The sequence below is a fragment of the Talpa europaea genome, assembly GCF_964194135.1.
Source record: "Talpa europaea genome assembly, chromosome: 8".
NCBI lineage: Eukaryota > Metazoa > Chordata > Mammalia > Eulipotyphla > Talpidae > Talpa > Talpa europaea.
The window spans coordinates 74,633,208-74,654,843 of record NC_140075.1 but is presented as its reverse complement, the minus strand read 5'-3'; the positions used below and the strand labels follow the sequence as shown (position 1 = coordinate 74,654,843).

The following is a 21,636-nucleotide window of genomic DNA, read 5'->3' as shown; positions in this document are numbered from 1 at the left end:
TCAAAATCAATTAACTTTCTTAAAAATGAAGTGATAAACAAAGGATACCTCAGTGGTAGGTGTGGTGTGGTAATATATGCTTGAAGGGTCTGATGCTATGCCTCTAAATCAAATACAGCATCATAAACCAATGTTACCTCAATCAAATAAAAAAGAATAAACAAAATGTAACCCAATCATAAATGGAGAATTTTGAGTAATCACATAAACTACAAATGCAAAATTTTAAAGCTGTTTTACATGCCATTCAGTGGAATTTTCAACATAACTTTTATTACCTGTGAAGTGTCATTTCATTTTCTTGATACAGTTCAGTCATTACTTTAAGTTTCTGCTGAAGTTTTTGAGTCTCACTTTCAAACTGTGCATTTTCTGACTGTAGAGATTCTTGTTCAGTCTGGAGAGTTTTTATACGCTCTACAGAAAAATTTTAAAACAACTGAAAGTAAATATTTTGAGTTGCATATTAATAGTCCACAAAGATTAAAAACTACTAAAAATAACAAATTATTAAATTAAATTTATCAACAGTGAAAACCTATAAAGAACTTTTTTTTACAAAAGTGCTCTCTAACATTTTAATTAAAGCTATATAAATTGTTATTTTCATTATTTTTTAAAGATTTCCCAAAATCTTCAATACTGTATTTCTAGTATCTAATTTTCAGTCTTGACATCAAAAGTCATTAAAATTATTCAGAAAACTTGGCAGATCAAAGTTTTGAAGATAAATATTTTAGTTGAACATTTCCTGTACAACTACTTCATGATGAAGAAAGCCCGTTTTTAATCCAGTAAAAAAGTTTAATAAACCTGTTAATAATTAAGTTCTACCTAGCCCTACTTTGAAGCCAAAATTTTGATATATAAGTGAAAATCCAAAATTTGGATATTCTGATACAAGTGCTCAAAAGTTCTATTAGCTTAAACCAGATCAAGAATGATATAAAAATACCAACTTTGGTTTTGTTTCAACTGCTAAACTACCTAAAAGAATCACCTATAAAAACAAAAGTAAGCAGTTCTAAATATTTTTAAACGCTTTATAATTAATCCATCAATTGTCTTTAATTTCATTTCTCTTCCATCACAATAATCTCAATTCTGAACTCCTCGAAGATTAAAGTACCGCCTTCTAATACATGTATATATGAATCACCACCACAAATCTTAATGAGATAAAACTCATTGTCAATTATACCTCAAAAAGCCTAAAAAGGTATTCTACAAAGATATATATTCTAGAAATGCTATATACAGTATTGTAAACATCTCATAAAAAAAAAAAAGTCAAAATTCACTCTACCTAAAGAGGACAGTTTCAAAATCACTAACAAGCATCAAAATTTTAGTAACTCCATATAATGGTATGTAATTATTCTAAAACATTAACAAAATTTATTATCACAAAAGGACATTTAAAGTAAATGTCAACATTAAATAATTAAACGCACAGCAAATTATGCACATCTGTATTTTCAGAGAAATTTAAATCAACATCAGAAAAACAGTCTTTTGACCAAGGCTTTAAATCATTGCCAGAAACAGTTACTTAACAAACATTAATGCTGGAAATAATCAGTTAAAATTGGATCATCCCTATTGAAAAAAAATTACAAACCAACATTTACTTACATCTCCATTACATTTTTGTAGTTCCACTATAACTATTTTGTTTCAAATCTTACATAGCTTAAAAAAGCATTAATGAATACCCAAAAAGGCAAGAAGAGGGGAATTAATTTAAAGGAAAATCTTCCTGTTGTGAATAGATCAAATTACAGAAATTTATTACACACAGTTCCTCACTGAAAGTATGTAATATATTAAAATACAAGTTCCTTGAAAACAAGCTTATTTTTCTTTCTGTGAATGTCCCATAGCTTTTAGTATTATGCCTTACATAGAGCAAAACTTCACTTTAAGTTAATATTAATGATTTTCAAATTCCAAAACTAATCCAACTACCAACAGCATATGAATACAGTAATGTTTTTTCTTTTGTTAATCTGTATCTTTAGTGGTTCAATATTTTCAAAGAGTGTTTTACTATAGATACAATAAACTTACTGTAGAAATTTTTGAATATACAGAGTAAAAAGAAAACAGAAACCTGTCCATAATCCCACATTCTAAGATATTCATTGTTGACCTTTGACTATGGGCTCCTATTGTTTTTATGCAAATGGTTTATAGTGAAACATTTTTTTTAATATATGAACTTCAAAAAATTTCAAATATAACTGACATCTGATTACTAAAAAGAAACATTATCAATAAATTGTTTTTAATGAAAAAAGTCTTTAGGGGCCTCCCTGGTGGCTCAGGGGTTAAAGTCTCAGCACCATCCTGCTATCACCAGTCACTGCAGCTTATTTTGATATCTGGCCAGAGAGATGACCCATATGGCACAAAAGACCTCTCCTGTCTTGCCTACTGCTCACTTCAGCAATGTTTTTCAGCAGATCTGCTAATCTACTCCCCACTCCGTCTCTGTGAATCCTCTCAACCCCTGCACCTCTGGCCTGCACCCTGACTCTTGTATACATAAATAAATAAAAACAAATCTTTAAAAAAAAACAGAAAAGGTATTCAGTTCTATAGTTGTAACATCACTAGATATTACTATATTATGTATATATAGTAAAGGAGGTAACCATACTATAAAAAGATTGCCACTATAAAATATAGTGGCACCACTACCAAATATAAATTTTGAGATTAACAAAGATTGATAAAAATTAAGTTTTAATTTGCTACTTCTTCCATGTAACCATATCACATATTAACAATGAAATTCAAGTATGGTTATATATATTAAAAAATAATTCCATTATCTTAATTTCATATGAAAAATGATTATTTGAGAAACTAATATGGCTTTATCAAGAACAAAAAGCTCGAGTATAATTTTTTACAATCAATAAAGTAAAATTAAAAATGAATAAATTGGATTTTTATCTTCCAACAGAATGATTCAATTAATGATAATATTATCTAAAAAGAGGTATATTAAGAAAAACTTTAAAAGTATGTAGATTACCTACCTGTAAGCTCTTCCTTTGCTTTTTCTACTTCAGATAACTGAGTATAAATTTGGTTTCTTTCTCCTTCTAAGGTTTTTAAAGAAGCATTTAACTTCAAAGAATGGAAAAAAGCAACATTAATCAATTATAACAAAAAAAATCTCAATACACCATCCCAAACTTTTGGGGGTTTTATCTTCTGGATGAAATTATTATCTAGAATGCACAAACCAACAATACAGCTTGGAAAGTTAGCCACATCATCACTGATTGTAAATCTCATTATAGGGATGAAGAAATCAGTGATGTGCATCAACAATAATTTATATCCTTGAATTTACTTTCAGCATATATGTTTTGATTAAAGCATCCTTGAAACTACATTACCAAGACTTCACATAAAGATCAGGAATCTAGCATTTACTTCTCAAAATAGGACATGCAGCAACAGGAACAGGAAAATACTAAGACCAGAGGAAGACTAGTCAAAGAGAGAAGGATAAAAGAAAATGTAGCAAAAATTTTTAATATAGTATTTATAAAAAGAAATGAGTTCACACCTTGAAATTTTTAATGATAAATTCTAAAAATTAATAGTATGAATTTCTAAAGATATAAAAGTAAAAGGCAATACATAAATTTTAGATCACTTCTGAAAATTCTGATCATTTATATGGTAATATACAGTAGCATTTTTTTTAAGATTATTTATTTCAGCGTCAAACAACTGGGTACAAGCCAGAAATGCGGGTGGTGAGTGGATTCACCAGAGTGGGGAGCAGAACAGGCAGATATACTGAAATGCACTTGTAAGAGGAGCAGCAGGCAAGACAAGAGAGGTCTGCTGTACCATGTGTAGGTTAGCTCCCTGGCCAGGGATTGAACTCAGGCCATGGTAATGATAGTGCTGAGACAATCCCCCACACCACGAGGGAGGCCCAATATACAGCAGATTTTAAGAATAGGTACTGGGCCTCGCTGGTGGCCTAGGGGCTAAGTCTCAGATCTATCATGCTATCACTGCTGTGGCCTGAGTTCGATCCCTCGCCAGGGAGCTAACCCAAAAATGACACAGCAGACCTCTCCTATCTTGCCCACTGCCTCCCTTAGCAATGTATTTCACTAAATCTGCCTGTTCTGCTCCCCACACTGTCTCTGGTGAATCTTCTCACCCTCTCAAACCACTGGCCTACACCTCAGTTCACCTATGCATAAATAAAATAATCTTTAAAATAAAAGAACAGGTACTAAGGAAATATGAATTTAATCCATGTTCTAGTCCTTCCTCTCTATTTTTACATTTCTGGAAAAATGCAAACCTTAGCAGCATCAATCAGTTTCTTCAAAGCTCCTTTTGGTTGATTATCTATAGTGAAAAACAAAAATACAACAATAAATTGAAAAAACATTACAACACTACAACAGACATCCAAATGATTTGATTAGTTCAATCAGGTAAAGCCTTATAATTCCTCTTCTCACTACAAGAGAAAATTTAATATAGCATGGAATGATTTTGGATGTGCTCCCATGAAACTAAACAATAAAAGCACTGGAATTACCATATTATCATTTGGCTAATTCCAAAAGCAGTTATAACAAGGATTTTTGGTATTCACCTAAATAGTCTACATTCCCCATTATTCTTAGAATCCATCAGCATACAAAATGAGTGGGATTATACTCTAAATTAAAGTAACATTAAGCAAGCATGAGTTTTCTCATTAGGGGAAAAAAATCATTCTTATAAATACAAGTGAAAAAACAGAAACAAATCTAGAGGTGTATACCTTGGAAATATAATTTTCTTCTAACATGCTAATGCCATGATCGAAGAAAATGTTGTTAAACCACACCTTCTCCTCCTTTATACACACACACACACATATGTATGCATGTATTCATTATGCATGGGATGGAGAGAGAAAAGAGTAAGGACAAAAGCCAGAATAACTACCCTTGGGAGAAGCTGTATGAATGATACAGGAGACCTCTCTTTATACTTCTTTTGTCACTTCCTGTGAATGTATAATTATGTCAAAATAAAAAGCCTTTCTTTTTAAGTCAAAAGAATTGGTTTGACAATATAGTGAGTGACTATAGTGAATATAACTTTTGCCACAGTTTCTGAAATACAATTAGCAAGAGCAATAACAATTTGGGATGGCCAAGACTAAGCTACTATAAACTGCCATCTCAACCATCTATGAATAACTAAAGCAAAAAGAAAGTACCCTAAGGTATTTTTTTTTAAGATTTTTTTTTAATTTATACAATAACTGGGGTACAGGCCAGAGGTGTTGGAGGGTAAGAGGATTTGCCAGAGACAGAGTGGGGAGCAGAACAGGCAGATGGACTGAAAACACTGTTCAGTGGAGCAGCGGGCGAAACAGGAGAGGTCTGCTGTGCCATGCGGGACTCTCCCTAGCCGGCCAAGAATCAAAACCGCGCTGCAGAGGCTGTGGACAGCTTCACAGCGTGGTGTTCAACCCGCTGCACCACCGGGGAGGCCCCAGGTATTTCTTTAAATAATACTCATTTTTAAAACTTTTTACCCAACCATTTGATTAACTTTATACAGAGGAAAACAGACCCAGAAATGATTATGATGTAATGTGAAAACTGCTATAATGCAGATATATAAAAACATAAAAAGGAAGTACAATATATAAAAATAATGGGGAGGAAAGAGGCTCTAAGTCTGAGAAGCAGGATTTACTAAAAAGTGGTACTCCAACTGACACTTAACTATATGGAACAATGAGAAAGGAACAAGTAGTAGAGACAGATGGACAAGATGTGTCAAAGCACAGTGTATAAAGAACATGGTGCACGTGGGGAGCTAAAAGGAAATACAAGAACCAGTCATCACTTTCAACAAGAGGTTGATTTCTGATTTAACACTTAAGTACGTACCATTTTCTAATTCATTGTTCATTTCTAAGTTATCATCATCTGTTATGTCTTCTCCAAGCACAGTAGCCCAGTCTTTCATCTTTAGCAAGCGTTCAGTAAGGGACTAGACATTAAGCAAAGGGCAGGAAAAAGAAAAGGTAATGCCTTATGCTAACAGATTTACAACTTCTGAATATACAGATTAAAAATCAATGCACATGGGTAACAGTACTGAGCTCTTATTATCTACCTGAAAAACTATAACATTTATTGACTATTAAACTCTGTAACTTAAAAACCAAAACTGGTTATTTCTAACCAAACATAATACTTGGTAATACCCATTTTTGCTAAGTATATCATATTACTATAAAGTAACAAAATATTTTTTTATATGACATTCCTCATATGCCACAAATAAGCATGGTCATTAACATGAACTAAATTTTCTGTAAAGTCAAACAATCAGCAAATGAAGTACATGATATATGAAAAGATCACATTTCACAGACTTGATATATTCAAGTAAACTAGCTGAGGAGGTTCAATTGCCATAAAGAAAAAGAACTAACAAAAAGAATCTGAATTGGAACATTACAAGTTTTCCAACAATACTTTTTGAATTTTCTTGAATAAAGGAAGATTTTTGGAGCAATAGAGATCATAAAATGACTGTGCCATGTATTTCTGTGGAAGGACCCACCTAAAAACCCATCTGCTCTACGATTTCCACCCTTCGATCTCCTCCCTCTTGAGAGTTCCAGGCACAAATAACACGGCCTACAGCTTTGAGTAGAGCTTGAGATTAGCACCTCATTCTTGTTCTGTTTAGAAAGAATCCCAAGTCCTTTAGTAAAGTAATTGTGGGAGGAAGAAAACAAATGCCAACTTCTGAATACGACTCCTAAAAACTAGAATCTTGAAAACATTCTTAGAAGTGACTAGCAAAAATGTTTAACTTTCAAGAGGACAACATTCATTTCACTGTGTAGATAACAGAATGTTAGTTCTACATCTTAGTACCTGATAAACACATTTGAGTATCTGCAGCCTGACAGCATAATATTTAAAAGAAAAAGGGATGGGGGAGAAGGAACTAGGAAAAAGTCAACAAGTCCTAAAAGCAATATCAATTATTTCACTACTTTTAGAGTAGTTTTAGTTAATTTATTTCTTTAGAAGTATTCATCTTTCGGAAGGTACACATACTTAGCTAATCTAGGTAATAAATATATTAGGTCAATACATATAACTTCATCTGTCCAATTTCTAAATCTTTTACAACCTCTTATCAACAGATACAGAGGGTAGTCCAAAGATAAAAGGGAAAACCCAATGTTCTTTTTCTCTCTTATTAAAATACCTAGGCTAAAAATACAGAACAGGGGATACATGGACTCTCAATACATATACTGCAAATTTACAAGTCCTCATGGAGCATTTGGCATCATGGATGATGATGACAGCACAAATTAGAATGTTTGTCCCAAAAGTACACATTCTCAAATTTGGCCGATTATCAAAATAAAAAATGCTAAAAACAAAACTTCAAATTTCAGAATTAGTATAAAATTCTAGCTCACACATCACTAAAACCAACAGGGCCATTTACCTTTATCTGATTTTCTTTATCATAAAGAACTTGTTCCACATCTACTTTGGAGACTTCAAATGCTATTTTCTGTTTATTAAGTTCACTCACTTGTTCTTTCCATTCTTCAACTTCTTGTAAAAACTAAAATTCAAATCCCACAAAAAAAAAAGCAACTCATATTATCATATTTATGTGTAGATATATTTATTTATATATTTAGATATATCATTAATTGATATTATACAATTCATTGTTTTGTTGAGAAAGGAGGGTAGGAGGAGTAGAAAGTGGAAAGAGAGGGCAGACTCCTTTCTAAAAACTTTCAAAATAGGAATAATATAAAATAACATACTTCGACATTCTTTGACTGATTTACTTAATAAATTTATATCAAATAAAATGTTGCCTGATATAGACATATCTGTTAGATTTGATCATTCCTTATATTCCACGCACAATATGCCACACCTTACTTACGTTAAAAAAAAAATTTTAAATCATGTGCCACTTTATAGTTAAATTAAGCTTCAGAAATACCATTAATCTAGGACATATCAAATTTTGTATAATCTTTTACTGTATATACTTTTACATGAGAGAAAAGACTTTCTAAATATGATACAAAAGATTGATATAAAAGACAGATTTGACTATACAATGCTTTAAAGCTTTTCAAATCACACTTTGTATCTATCCTATACAAAAGAAACAACAAAAGACATATAGGAGGTTATCCTGTTGTCCTGTTGTGGGGTGGGGGGAGCCTTCTCTTGCCCCTGGTCTGGGTCACTCATGAGTATGCCCAGGACACTGAAGGATCTACAATACAAACCTGTTGCTGTGTTTCCTGAAGTTGGGAATTTTCATTCATTCCATCTTTTATAGCTATCTTAAGTCGTTCTTCATTCATTTGAAATATTTTTAAGGTTGTTTTGGCCTAAGTGAAAAAACAATGTATTAAATTTATAACAACTTAATATAATGCAATAGCTTTTTTTATACATACTTTCTAAAACATGGAATAAACAAAGTCAAAAGCTTTGATTTTATTATAGAGAAGCAGTACAGTGTAGCAGAAAAAAGGCTAACCCAGAATCAAGATCTACCCATGGTTTTGCCACTAATTTGCCATGTGATCTTGGACAACTGCTTTAATATTTTGTAACCTTCCATGTACTATGTAGCAAATCTTATTAACTGGGTGCTATATCTGCCTTACCAGAATGTAAACTCCATGAGGGTTTTCCTATTTTATCCAAGCAAAGTTAAGTGCCATTATCATACCTTCAGAAGTGACCAGTACATAGAAATAATTCAATAAAAACTTGTCCCATGAAAATATGAATTTTCCTGAAGTACCTTGTATAATATATATATATTTAACCACTAAATCACAAATTCTATTTTATCTTATTCCTTAATTTAAATGTAATCATAAAATGGGCCTCCCTGGTGGCACAAGGGTTAAAGTCCCAGCGCTATCAAGCTACCAACAGTCACTGCAGCATCAGTTCAATTCCCTTATCCCCAACCAGGGAGCTAACCCACATGGCACCACAGACCTCTCCTGTCTTGCCCACTGCTCCCCTCAGCAGTGTGTTTCAGCAGATCTTCCTGTTCTGCTCCCCACTGTCTCTAGTGAATCTTCTCACTCCCCGTACCTCTGGCCTATACCCCACTTCTTGTATGCAAAAATAAAAAATGATAATAATAAAAAGATCTACTTAAAAATAAATGTAACTGTAAAAATCATTTTAAAAAGCAACACACCTATACACTAATTCAACTTACTTCAGCTACTTGTGATTTGAGGGATTTTGATTCATCTTCTAGGGATTGTATCTTTTGAGAAATATCCACCATCTAGAAAGACAGCATCAAAAAACAAACAAGTATTTACTAAACTCCAGTTTCCAAGATGCCATATATATTAGACATGCTGTTCATCTACTATTTTGCTTCAAAAGCAAGGGCTCAAATTAGGACACCTTCTCAGCTATATGCTTTAAGGGATTTTATATGAAAGTTACACAGTATTTCATCTCTGTTTTTCAGTGTTTCATAACTTGTAAGTCATGTAGGTTACAGCATGGTAAGTCCACTTAACATCACATCTTACTAAATAAATTCACTCATTTTCATAAAATCTTAAAGTCAGATTTTAAAATAAAATGACTAAGGAAAGTTAAAATGTATTTGACATATCTTTTGAAAAATAAAAAAGATCTACTATGTGATTAGCCAACATAAATTATGTGAGCTACTTCTATAGGGCATACAGAAAATTTCTTTAAGAATCTGCAAGAAATTTAATATGGTAATGGAGCCAGTGAATTTGAAAAAGTTTACTCTCCACTTTATGCTGGATTTTTGCAGCCTATGTAATACTCTAATCATCATATTATTCATTTTTTAAAACCCAGTAACTTTCTTTCTTATCGTTTCCTCAAATACAAATCCTTACCAATTTGTCTTGTTCAGAATGTTTTAACTTCTCTTCCTCTAACTCTTTTTCTAGAGAAAGTATTTCATCTTCAAGTTCAGATTTAGAACTGTTCAACTTTTCGTACATTGCCTAAAAGAAGAAGTCAACTTTGTAAGAAGATATAGGAACTTTTGGTTAGGGTAAATCAGATGAGTATGATCTAGCACATATGTCGTAATTTAAATAAGCTTATTTTTTAGATTTGCTCATTTTTATAACATTAAAACAATAGCCATTCTAGCAAGGGTTAAGAAAATCTTTTCTACAAAGAGTGATTGAGTAAATATTTTAGGCCTGCAGACCATGCAGTGGTCCAAATACATAAATAAATAAGCATGGCTGTATTCTAATAAAATTTTATTTACAAAAACAGGTGGAAAACCCACTGAATAGAGCTTACCATCCACTGCTCTAAAGTATTATAAAGGAAAAAATGAGAAATAAGCCCAATTTAATATAGACAACAAGAAATAAACTTAATCAAGATTGCTTCATAGTAACATTGTAACTGAATTAAGGCATTTATGTGACCTTTTTAATTAAAAATGATTTATTAGATTTTAAAGTAGATTCCAATTGGATTTTAAAAACTATGAAAACATACCTCTGACATTTGTGATCCTTCAATAAACTTGTTTGAAAAAATAAAACAAACCAAAAGATTCAAAGAATTTAGTGCAGGCCAAAATAAGAGCAGAACAAATACATACTGTATATAATGTGGTTTTAAAAAGCATGGATATGTATTTCCCCTAATGTAACTACCTAAAATATACAAATTCTGTATGACTCAAAATTACTGTTATTTTGACTTTAATTAGATTCAATCACCAAATTTTTAAAAATTATATCACATTACATTTATATTAAATTTTTGAAACTAATCTTGAAAATAGTAGATACTTGTAAAACTTACTAAACTACAGAAAAAAATTTCAAAATTTTTTTTTCAAAGTAAAAATACAACTAATTTTACTGGTTGTAATATAAATTCAATGCTTTGAGGACAAACTGGTGCTTTATTTTACCCACAACACTACCAAATCTGAACAAATATCTTTGCTCTCCAGTTTTTGCTCTTTCATTACCATGTCTAATGTCTTCTAAAGTCTTTTCTTTTAATGAAAGTAATAAATTTATACTGAAACAGTAGTTAAAACCGAGGGTCAAATAAAATATAACAATTTTAACAAGCTCTTGAAGATATTTAAAGGTAATGAAGGAAAAGAAAATAGTTTCAAGAAATGCACTTCAGGGCCTCCCTGGTGGCTCAAGGGGTTAAGCACTGCACTATGAAGCAATCTGCAACCTCTGCAGCATGAGTTCAATCCCCGACTGGCCAGGGAGCAACCCATATGGCACAGCAGACCTCTCCTGGCTCACCGGCTGCTCCCCTCAGCAGTGTACTTCGGTCAATCTGCCTGTTTTGTTCCCCACTCTGTCTCTGGTGAATCCTCTCACCCTCCGCATCTCTGGCCTGTACCACAGCTCTTGTATGCATAAATAAATAAATCTTAAAAAAGAAATGCACTTCACTTGGAATACAATCTATAACTCCTGTTGGATTAGGAAATCCTGAACTATGACACAGACTTTCTAATGATTACACACAGAAGTGACAGAGAACTGCCAACCTGGACTGATAGAACACGTATACCAAAGGTACAAGGTCCATTCTTTCCTACTTTAATATTAAGCAGAAACAGGCTTCCTCTCTTGTGACTACTACGCTTTTTACAATACTTCAATCTCTAACAGTAGTAAGACATTCTCATTACTTACCCAAATCTGATATAGCTTATCTACATGAAAACTCATCACAAGTCCTTCCTTACTATTAACCAGATCATACCAGGTTTGGAGAGTCAACTATGTACATATCGCTTCCAAATTCCACATTCAGTGATATGCTGGTACTTTGAAATTGGTCACAGTGGGTGTATTTACACAACAGAAGTCAGTGAATGTTACAAATAAGAACTCCTGCTTTTCAGAGAGCCAGTTGATAAAGAACATTTACCAGCACATCACTGTTTACAATATAAATCTCTGGTTTAATTCTAGTCAGTTTCTAACATACTGGAGATGAAGTAAAGGCAAGTACTGCCATAATGTACATATATCTTTGCCAACAATTCCTCAACAAATGAAAGTGAATCCTATTTCTCCTTCCCAGAGCAAACAGAGTAATACAAAGGAAAGGTCACCTAATATAGTTTACACAAACAAAAACTTCTATGTGGCCCTAGATTCTAATGAACTGAATATGCCTCACTCAAAATAAATTAGCAACTGAAGCTGAAAATTTTAAAATGTTTTATGCTATATGCTAATGCTATATTCCAAATATTTTTTTCTTTAAATTTCACATCCAGGCACATTTTTCAGATTTCCTTTGAAATAGTTTCTTTTTGATTTTTTTTGTTATTTTTTTATTTTATATTTTTTACATTGTTCTTCATTTTTTTACAATGTGAGAGGATACATTACTTTCAATGTTTACATTACTTAGTAAGAATCTTTTCCCCATCTATTATAATTACACTCTTATGTTTTTACCTCCAAGGTTTGGGCGTCTGTTGACTCTTTCTCAAAGTCAGCATCCTTTACAGATGACTCTAAGCCGTTATACTGAAAAGAAAACAATATTAAGTAAAAACTCTGTATAGGCCTCCCTGGTGGCGCAAGGGGTAAGTCTCAGCATTACGAAGTGATTACTAGTCACTGCAGCATGGGTTCCACCCCCAGCAAGGGAGCTACCCACATGGCACAGCAGACCTCTCCTGTCTTGCCTGCTGCTCCCCTCAGCAGTGTATTTCAGTAGATCTGCCTGTTCTCTTTCCCACTCTGTCTCTGGTGAATCTTCTAACCCCCCGGGCATATCTGGCCTACACCCCAGCTCTTATATGCATAAATAAAATAAATCTTTTTTTAAAAAATTCTATATAATTTTCTCTTTTATAGGTACTCTGTCTCTTTAGTAGACAGAATCCACTTCATATGTAGATTTAACTTGGCTTTAAGTTCTTCAAATATGATGGTCACTCTAACAAAGTGAGGGCAGTTAACTTATCGTAACATACACCGTGTGCAACAAATACATCTTGCGCAACTAGAGCGTCACCCTTAAGACTTAAAGGTCTGTACAAAGTCTACATATTTATTGAAAAGAAATGTATACTAACTGATTACCAGAATTTGTACTTCTAATTCAAGTCATTCAACAAAGTTAAGGAGGAAATAAAAAATTTTCAAAAGATAAAGAGACTAATGAAGAACAATGCTTTAAAAAGGACAATGAAACATACAATGATACAAGGTTTGGAAAAACACACTTGCTTCAATGTTCAAAAAAAGGGATTAAGTGGAAGACAAGGCTGTATGGATCAAGTTTCTCACTAAGTACAAGAGAAGAGGGCCTCTCTGGTGGCGCAAGGGGTTAAGCACCGCACTTTGAAGCAATCCAAAGCCTCTGCAGCATGATATCAATCCCCAGCTGGCCAGGGAGCAACCCACATGGCGCAGCAGACCCTTCCTGGCTCACCTACTGCTCCCCTCAGCAGTGTATTTCAGTCAGTCTGCCAGTTCTGCTCTCCACTCTGTCTCTGGTGAATCTTCTCACACACACACAACCCCCCCCCCCCCACCCCGGCATCTCTGGCTTGTACCCCAGCTCTTGTATGCATAAATAAATATTTAGAAAAAAAAAAAAGAATAAGAGAAGAGTTGGACAAAAATACCAAGAACAGAATATGCCTAAAGGTCTCAGAGGGCTATCAATAGAGTAAAAATTTATCACAGAAAAGGGAATACTCAAAATTCAAGTTCAGCATTTGACATTTCCTTTACCCTCAAAGGTAGAGGGTAACAGGGAGCCAAGAAGACAAAACCTGGATTTTAGAACCTGTTGAATATAAAGAGGCACAGAGCACATACTGTTTGATCCCATTTAAGTGATTTATCCAGAATAAGAAAATGTACATCCAGCATAGATGAACCTTGATTACATTATGCTATGTGAAAAAAGACCAACCACAAAGGACAATATAGTATGATCACATTTATGTGAAATGGAATCCAGAATACACAAGTTCATAGAAAAACAAAACAGGTAAATTGTCTAGGGCTTGGGAGTGGGGGAGACTGGGTGCAGGGCGACAGCTAAAGGACACAAGGGTTTTTTTTAGGGTAATGAAAATGTTTGAGAATTGTGGTGATAGATACACAATTCCATGAATATATTGAAAGACATTCATTCGTATAATTTAAATGTATGTGAATTATATCCCAACAAAGCTGTAAAAGAAAAACTGCTATAGACAACAGTTGCAAAAACCATCAAACTCAAGGAAATAAACCTAAGAAAAGACATGTAAAACCTCAGCATAAAAAAGCTATAATACTGAGAGAAATTTTTAAAGACGACAGACAATGGGTAAGAACTCGGTATTATAAAAATGTCAATTCTCTCCAAATTCATCTACATAGTGAAAACAATTCCAGCAAAATTCCTAGCAGTATATATGCATGCATGTATGTGTAAACTGATGAACTGATTTTAATTCTAGCATGAAGATTAACAATTTCAAACTTCCCTTACCTCTTTTTGGACAAGGCTCAATTTTTCAAGTAGTTTACATTTTTCTTCAATTAGTGTAGAAAGTTCTACAGCAAGCTTTTTCTCTCTTCCTATAAAGAAGTTAGTATTATCATGTGCAAATTGTTTTAAGTTTTAAAATTACAAGCAACAGGGCCTCCCTTGTGGCACAAGGGGTTAAGACACAATCTATGAAGCCATCCGTAGCCACTGCAGCACGAGTTCAATCCCCTGCCAGGGAGCAACTCACATGGTGCAGCAGACCTCTCCTAGCTTGCCCGCTGCTCCCCTCAGCAGTGTATTTCAGTCAATTTGGCTGTTCTGCTCCCCACTCTGTCTCTGGTGAATCCTCTCACCCCCTATACCTCTGGCCTGTACCCCAGTTCTTCTATGCATAAATAAATAAACCTTTAAAAAAAACTACAAGCAACAATGAAATCTAATATAAAGAACTTACCCATATAAAATCGGCTTCTAACCTGTAGAAACAAATTTTTAATAGAAATTACATTAAAACAAATATACATTCAAGTGCATCTAATTTATTTAATTTCTATTTCCATCTTAATATTAATGGATTTCTTACTGCCTTAGTATGAATGTTAGCCAAAAGAGTTCTATTTTCAATGAAAAAATGTTACACATTAAAATCTCCCTATTGGAGATTCATCTTGGACATTATAAAAGTTTATAAAAGGCTTAAAGATACTTCTTTAATTTCATTTTACCCATTGTTCTTTAAACACATTTGATCCTAAAACAAAACTTCAGGAAGTCTCTATTATCATCTGCCCTAGTGCTAATACCCAAAATAACAGTTTGAGGAATGTTACCATAGGGTCATAGATCTAAACTCATATAAAGAACAAACAAAACCTTTTCCTTCTTTAACTTCTCAAATAATGAAGGAAAATTCCATTTAAAGGGGATCAGGCATAGAGCTATGGGAAATGAGCAAAGAGAAAAACCAGGAACTTAAATCAACTATAGAAGATGTATGGGAATAAAATTAAAATTCAGAGACAAAATTTAAAAGCCATAGGATAGTAGAATGGGTATAGATGAGGAATACATCAGTTAACTGAAAGATCAGATAAAGGAACTATCTCAAAAGACAATGGGAAATCATTTGGAAAAATTTAACAGATATGACATCCTGAAGTAGAAAGGCCAACATCTAAAACACAGCAGCCACAAAAAGAAAAATAAACAAAGTGCAGAATAAATTTCCAATAGAAGATTGAATTTATGGATTCCAAACCCTCGTATACTATTAGTGGTAATATAAAGTGTGCAGTCATTATGGAAAACAGTATAGAGATTGCTCAAAAAATTAAGAAATGAAATACCATATGATCCAGCAATTCCTCTTCGTGTATTTATCCAAAGAATATGAATACACTAACTTGAAGAGCTAAAGGCACACCTATGTTCACCACATTTTCACAATAGCCAAGAGATGGATACAACCAAAGTGTCCATATACAGATGAATGGATAAAGATGAGGTGGATATACACACAATAGAATAATTATTTTTTAATAAAATCCTGAAACAACATGGAAAGATCTAGAAGGTATTATGCTTACTGAAGTAAGTTAGATCAAGAAAGATAAACACCATATGATTTTACCTCATGACATACATAAAGAAATAAATGAAAGAACTAAATAAAACAAAAATAAACTTTCAAACTATAAGTGGCTAGTAAAAGGGAGGGAGGAAAACGAAGTAGATAAATCGGCTAAAAGGAGTCAAATGTACGCTGATGGATTGAAACTAGAATTGTGATAGCAAACACCTAACACCTAAAATGTTATAAATCAGTATAACTTGAAAAAGATTCCAGAAGATCCTAAAAGAGGAATAAGAAAAAGGAAATTCAAATATAAACATATTATTTTGAAATAAGACTATCAAAAGATTCTAAAGTTACCATAGAGAACAGATCACTTATGATTAAGAATCACACTGACATTAGACTTTTTCCATAAGTAACATTATTAAACGGACTGGGAACTATGGGTATAAAGTATTAAAAGGATATAATATTGGACCTATACTGCTTATTTCAAACAAATTATCATTCCAATGTGAGGGCTTATTTCAAATACCATCAAGTATTCAAAATAAAGTCTCAGGTGATTTGCCACACAAAGCCCAACACTAAAAACAATCTTATTCAAATATGGGAAAAATTAGATTCAGGAGACCTTCCAAGAGACATGTCACTAAGGGTGATCAAATACTTTGGTAAGCTTTGTTGTGATCCTCAAAGGTTAAGAAAAAAGTTAAGAAAAAAGATAAGGAGAAATAGATCAAAAATTCTAGATTATACCAACATCATGTGCATCAAAAGTGAAAAAGCATGGAAAATGAGAGTATACTAACAATCTTCTTAGGAAGACTTACTTATCAATGTAGAAGAAACTTAAAAGAAACATAAAAACAAATTAATAAATTAAACTAGAAGAAACTAATCGAAAAACCCTCAATAATCAATAGTCATAATATATAAAAAGTGGGACCTTTACATACCCTATGTCCCAGTAATCTCTCTCCCAATAAGTCCCAAGAAAAACTTACAAATATACAACAGGAGACATGTAAGAATATACACAGCGGCACTATTTGTAATTGAAAAACAACCCAAATGCACAAGACCATACAATCTATAAAGTGTAATAATCTAGAGAAAACAAAATGGAAAAAATTATAGGCTCATCCAAATATTCAAAACATAACACAGTCATGACATCAAGTAAAATTACAATTTTAAAGACTATATGTAGATATGACCCAAAAAGATATTTTTTAACCCATGAAATAATCAACACAGAATCCAAAAGAGGGTTAACCTCCACTTCAGGGAGACAGAGGGATTAAAAATGAGAAAGGATCTCCTAAACATAAATGATAGTCAACATTTTTAATTCCAGGTTGGGTAGTATATTCACAGATTATCTATACTGTTAAAAAGAAACACAGACCCCAACACCAAATAAAAAATGAAAGCAGGGCTTTAGTATTAGTGGGAAATATTTCTACCAAGAGGTTTTTATAAAATTTTATGCTTAAAAAAAATTCCTCTAAATCTATTTTCAGTTTCTCATGGATACATATTAACATGGGTAACCCATCTAACTACAACTTACCATTTCCTTAAAATAAAAGATATGTTTCTCACATTACTTGTTCAAACTGAAAACATGAATATTCTCTCTTAGAATATTGTATTGGTTACTCACTGATCGAAAACTTCTCCATAAAAACAAGAGAACAGCAAACAATCCAACAAAAGTTGCACATATCACCAATTCCCATGGAAAACCATAGGGAGTAGGACCTGGCCTCATATCTTCAGGCAAAGCTGCAACAACCTTCAAGAAAAAGAAAATTAACTTTAAAAAATGAACTTTCATCACTGCAAAGGAATAAAGGAAAAAAATCAACCTACAAAATAGGAGAAAATATTTGCAAATCACTTATATTATAAACAGTTAATATTCAAAACACATTAAAATCTCAAACAACTCAATAACCAAAAAAAATTTTTTCAATTAAAAATACGGACAGAATAACTGAAAAAATACTTTTCCAAACTTGACATACTGATGGCCAGATACATGAAAAGAGGTTTAACATTATTAAATCAGAGATGTGCAAATTAAAACTACAATAAGATATCACCTTATTCTTGTTAAAACAGTTATTATCAAAAAGACAACAAATGAGAGGCCTCCCTGGTGGCACAGGGGTTAAAGTCTTGGCACTGTCAAGCTATTGTAGCCACTGTGTCATCAGTTCGCTCCCTGGGCAGGGAGCTAACCTACATGGCACAGCAGACCTCTCCTGTCTTGCCTGCTGCTCCCCTCAGCAGCGTATTTCAGTAGATCTGCCTGTTCTGCTCCCCACTCTGTCTCTGGTGAATCCTTTCATCCCTCACACCTCTGTCCTACACCCTAGTTCTTGTATGCATGAATAAAAATAATTTAAAAAAAAAAAAAAGACAACAAATGGTGAAAACATGAAGAAATGAGAACCTGGAGCATAAATTAATGCAGTCAATATGGAAAACTGCATAGAGGTTCCTCAAAATATAAAACAAACTACCACATGATACAACAATTCTACTTTTAGGTATTTATCTGAAGAAAACAAAAAGACTAACTGAAAAGATATGTGCACCTCCATGTTTACTGCAGCAATATTTCAATCGCCAAGATACAGAAACAACAGATAAATGAATAAATAAATCTGCCAACAGATAAATGAATAAAGAGCATGGTGTGTATATGTATGGAATGGAATATTACTTGACCATGAAAAAGGAAATTGGGACGCTTGTGACAATATCATCAGACCTTGGACCTTAAGGACATTATACTAACTGAGATAAGTCTAAGAAAGACAAATACCTTATGACCTCTCATATGTGGATTCTTTAAAAAACAAAAATACTGAGCTCATAAAAGATTGATGATTCTCAGAGGTGGGGATGTGGGCAAAATGTGTTAAAAAGTGTCCACTTTAAATTTCCAGTTATAAAATAAATAAATCCTAGGGATAATGTATAATATGGTGACTGCAGTTTATAATATTGTATTGAATATTTCAAAGTTGCTACAAAAATAAATTATTTAGGACCTCCCCTGGGGCTGCAAAGCTGCCCACAGCCTCTGCAGCTCCAGTTCGATCCCTGGCCGCAGGCGAGGGTCCCACATGGAGCCACAGACCTCTCCTGCCACGCCCGCTGCTCCCTTCAGCAGTATCTTTGCTCCGTCTGCCTGTTCTGCTCCCTGCTCTGGCTCTGGTGAATTCTCTCACCCTTCCGCGCTTCTGACTGTACCCAGTGCTTGTATAAATAAATAAATAAATCTTAAAAAAATAGTAAATTATTTAAAGTTCTTATCACAAGAAAAAAAATTCTAACTATGCCCAGTGACTACCACCTTTTAAGGTAATTATTTCACAATATATACACATATTAGGTCATAATATTGTAGACCTGAAATTAATGTTATATGTCAATTTTATGCCTCAATTACAAAGTAAATAAAATTTGCTTTTGATTAAAAGTGTTGCAATAGACTAAATGTTGGTATCCTCTCAAAATTCATGTTGAAAACTCATCCCCAATGTGATGGAATTTGGAAGTGAGGCCTTGGGGGGTATTTGGGTCATGAGAGTGGAATCCTCATGTATAGGATTAATGCCCTTATGAAAAACACCCCAGAGTATTACCTTGACCCTCCACCACGTGAGATTATGAACAGAAGACCAAGAAGCTGCCCTAGTCAGACACCAGATGAATAGTCATTGTTTAAGCCAACCATCTATACTATGTGACAGTGGCCCAAACACACTTAGACACAAACCTAAGAACAAGTTTATGTATATACATGATAAACCTTTGCATGAGATGTGCTGCCAGACTATTCAAATGCCAAAGAAAATATATCAGAACATACTTTTCTGGCAACTTCCTACCACTATTACCAAATGATGAAGAATAGCAGTACAGTGTATACAATTACTTCAATCAAAGTGAAATTCTATACGGGTGTCAGAGTCTTTTAGGATGAGAATAAGAGAGAAGGCCAAAGAAAGGTCAAAATAAGTTAAGTTCAGGTACTCTTATCCCAATTTCAACCAGTTTAGGTTTTATTTATTGTATATAGCAGGTTCCCTTGGGGGAAGGGGAGATAGTTGGAACCGTAACTTTAAAAATGCTTAAAAACACAACAGAGTTTTAGATTTAGAAATTGAATCCCTCTACTATCCCTCTGGATTTCTTCTCTTATCTATAATGGAAATAATGCTATTTGAACATACAGAGCAAGCACACAATAAAGTAACTAACCCTTCAATATTATTCCTCCTCTTCCTATTACCCCGGTAACTTGGCCTTTCCATAATACTTCTCTCCTAGCAGGTCTGCAGCACAAAACAGCTTAAAGCTTTTGCAGCTACTTCTGTATTTCATCTTTCTCTAGGTCAGCTCATTATTCATCCTAACCCCATGGAGAGATTCTTTATTACCAGGACCCAGATATAACTCAATCATATAGAAAGGAGAAAAGCAGAGGGAAGAGGGGGAAGAAAAATGCCCTGTTAAGAATCCAAAGTCTGTTCAGGTTTGATTCTTTCCAGGGTTGAATCCAAAATCTCTAAGAAACAGTTCCCCTTTTAGGTGCTTTCTATCAAGAAAACACCCTTAACTGTCTATTCTCTCCTCCAAATTTTTTTTTTTCATAACCCTATCCATATAAGTCCTTCTATATTATATCTGCAGTTCATTAACCTGTATTAAATAGGGCCTGGCTGGTGGCACAGGGGTTAAGCACCCCACTATAAAGCAATATGCAGCCTCTGCAGCACGAGTTTGATCCCCGGCGGGCCAGGGAGCAACCCACATGGCACAGCAGACCTCTCCTGACTCGCCCACTGCTCCCCTCAGCAGTGTACTTCGGTCAATCTACCTGTTCTGTTCCCCACTCTGTCTCTGGTGAATCCTCTCATCCCCCACACCTCTGGCCTGTACCCCAGCTCTCGTATGCATAAATAAAAAAATCTTTAAAAACAAAAAACCTGTATTAAATAAAGTTGATTACACCTCTTGTAAAAAAAAAAAAATACATACACACACACACACACACATATAGCCTTTACCCTCATCACTTTTTTTCCTATATTAACCCAGTTAACAGTTCACAGAAATGCTGCATCACTAGTCAATCAATAATAATAATATTATTATTATTATTTCTGGTTAAGAAAAAAGGGCATTCAATACACAATAATGGAGAGAAAATAAGTTTTCATTACCATTTACATATTCTCTAAGCATCTTATTTAAGCTATTTCAAACCATAAAATGAACATTACTTAAAAAAACTTAGTATGATTTCTTTACAATACCACAGCACTTTAAGGGACAATTCTAAAAGCTGCTCTCAAATCAAACATGCAATTATGTTCAATACAGTAATATTGCGTACATTTAATACAGTAATATTGCTTACATTAAATAACATTT

At 33.5% G+C, this 21,636-nt stretch overlaps 1 protein-coding gene across 1 annotated transcript in view; it reads right to left on the bottom strand.

Annotated features, from left to right (window-relative positions):
* MIA2 (MIA SH3 domain ER export factor 2) overlaps positions 1-21,636 on the bottom strand; it is a gene marked incomplete at its 5' end in the record, with an annotated part of 86,479 nt that overhangs the window by 35,547 nt on the left and 29,296 nt on the right. Inside the window, 12 exons of the mRNA XM_084240512.1 lie at positions 279-417; positions 3,048-3,138; positions 4,346-4,392; positions 5,931-6,045; positions 7,534-7,656; positions 8,348-8,452; positions 9,307-9,378; positions 9,980-10,090; positions 12,560-12,631; positions 14,601-14,689; positions 15,055-15,076; positions 17,846-17,977. Of these exons, the coding sequence (XP_084096638.1) occupies positions 279-417; positions 3,048-3,138; positions 4,346-4,392; positions 5,931-6,045; positions 7,534-7,656; positions 8,348-8,452; positions 9,307-9,378; positions 9,980-10,090; positions 12,560-12,631; positions 14,601-14,689; positions 15,055-15,076; positions 17,846-17,977 (1,118 nt within the window). The remainder of the gene's footprint in view (positions 1-278; positions 418-3,047; positions 3,139-4,345; positions 4,393-5,930; positions 6,046-7,533; positions 7,657-8,347; positions 8,453-9,306; positions 9,379-9,979; positions 10,091-12,559; positions 12,632-14,600; positions 14,690-15,054; positions 15,077-17,845; positions 17,978-21,636) is intronic.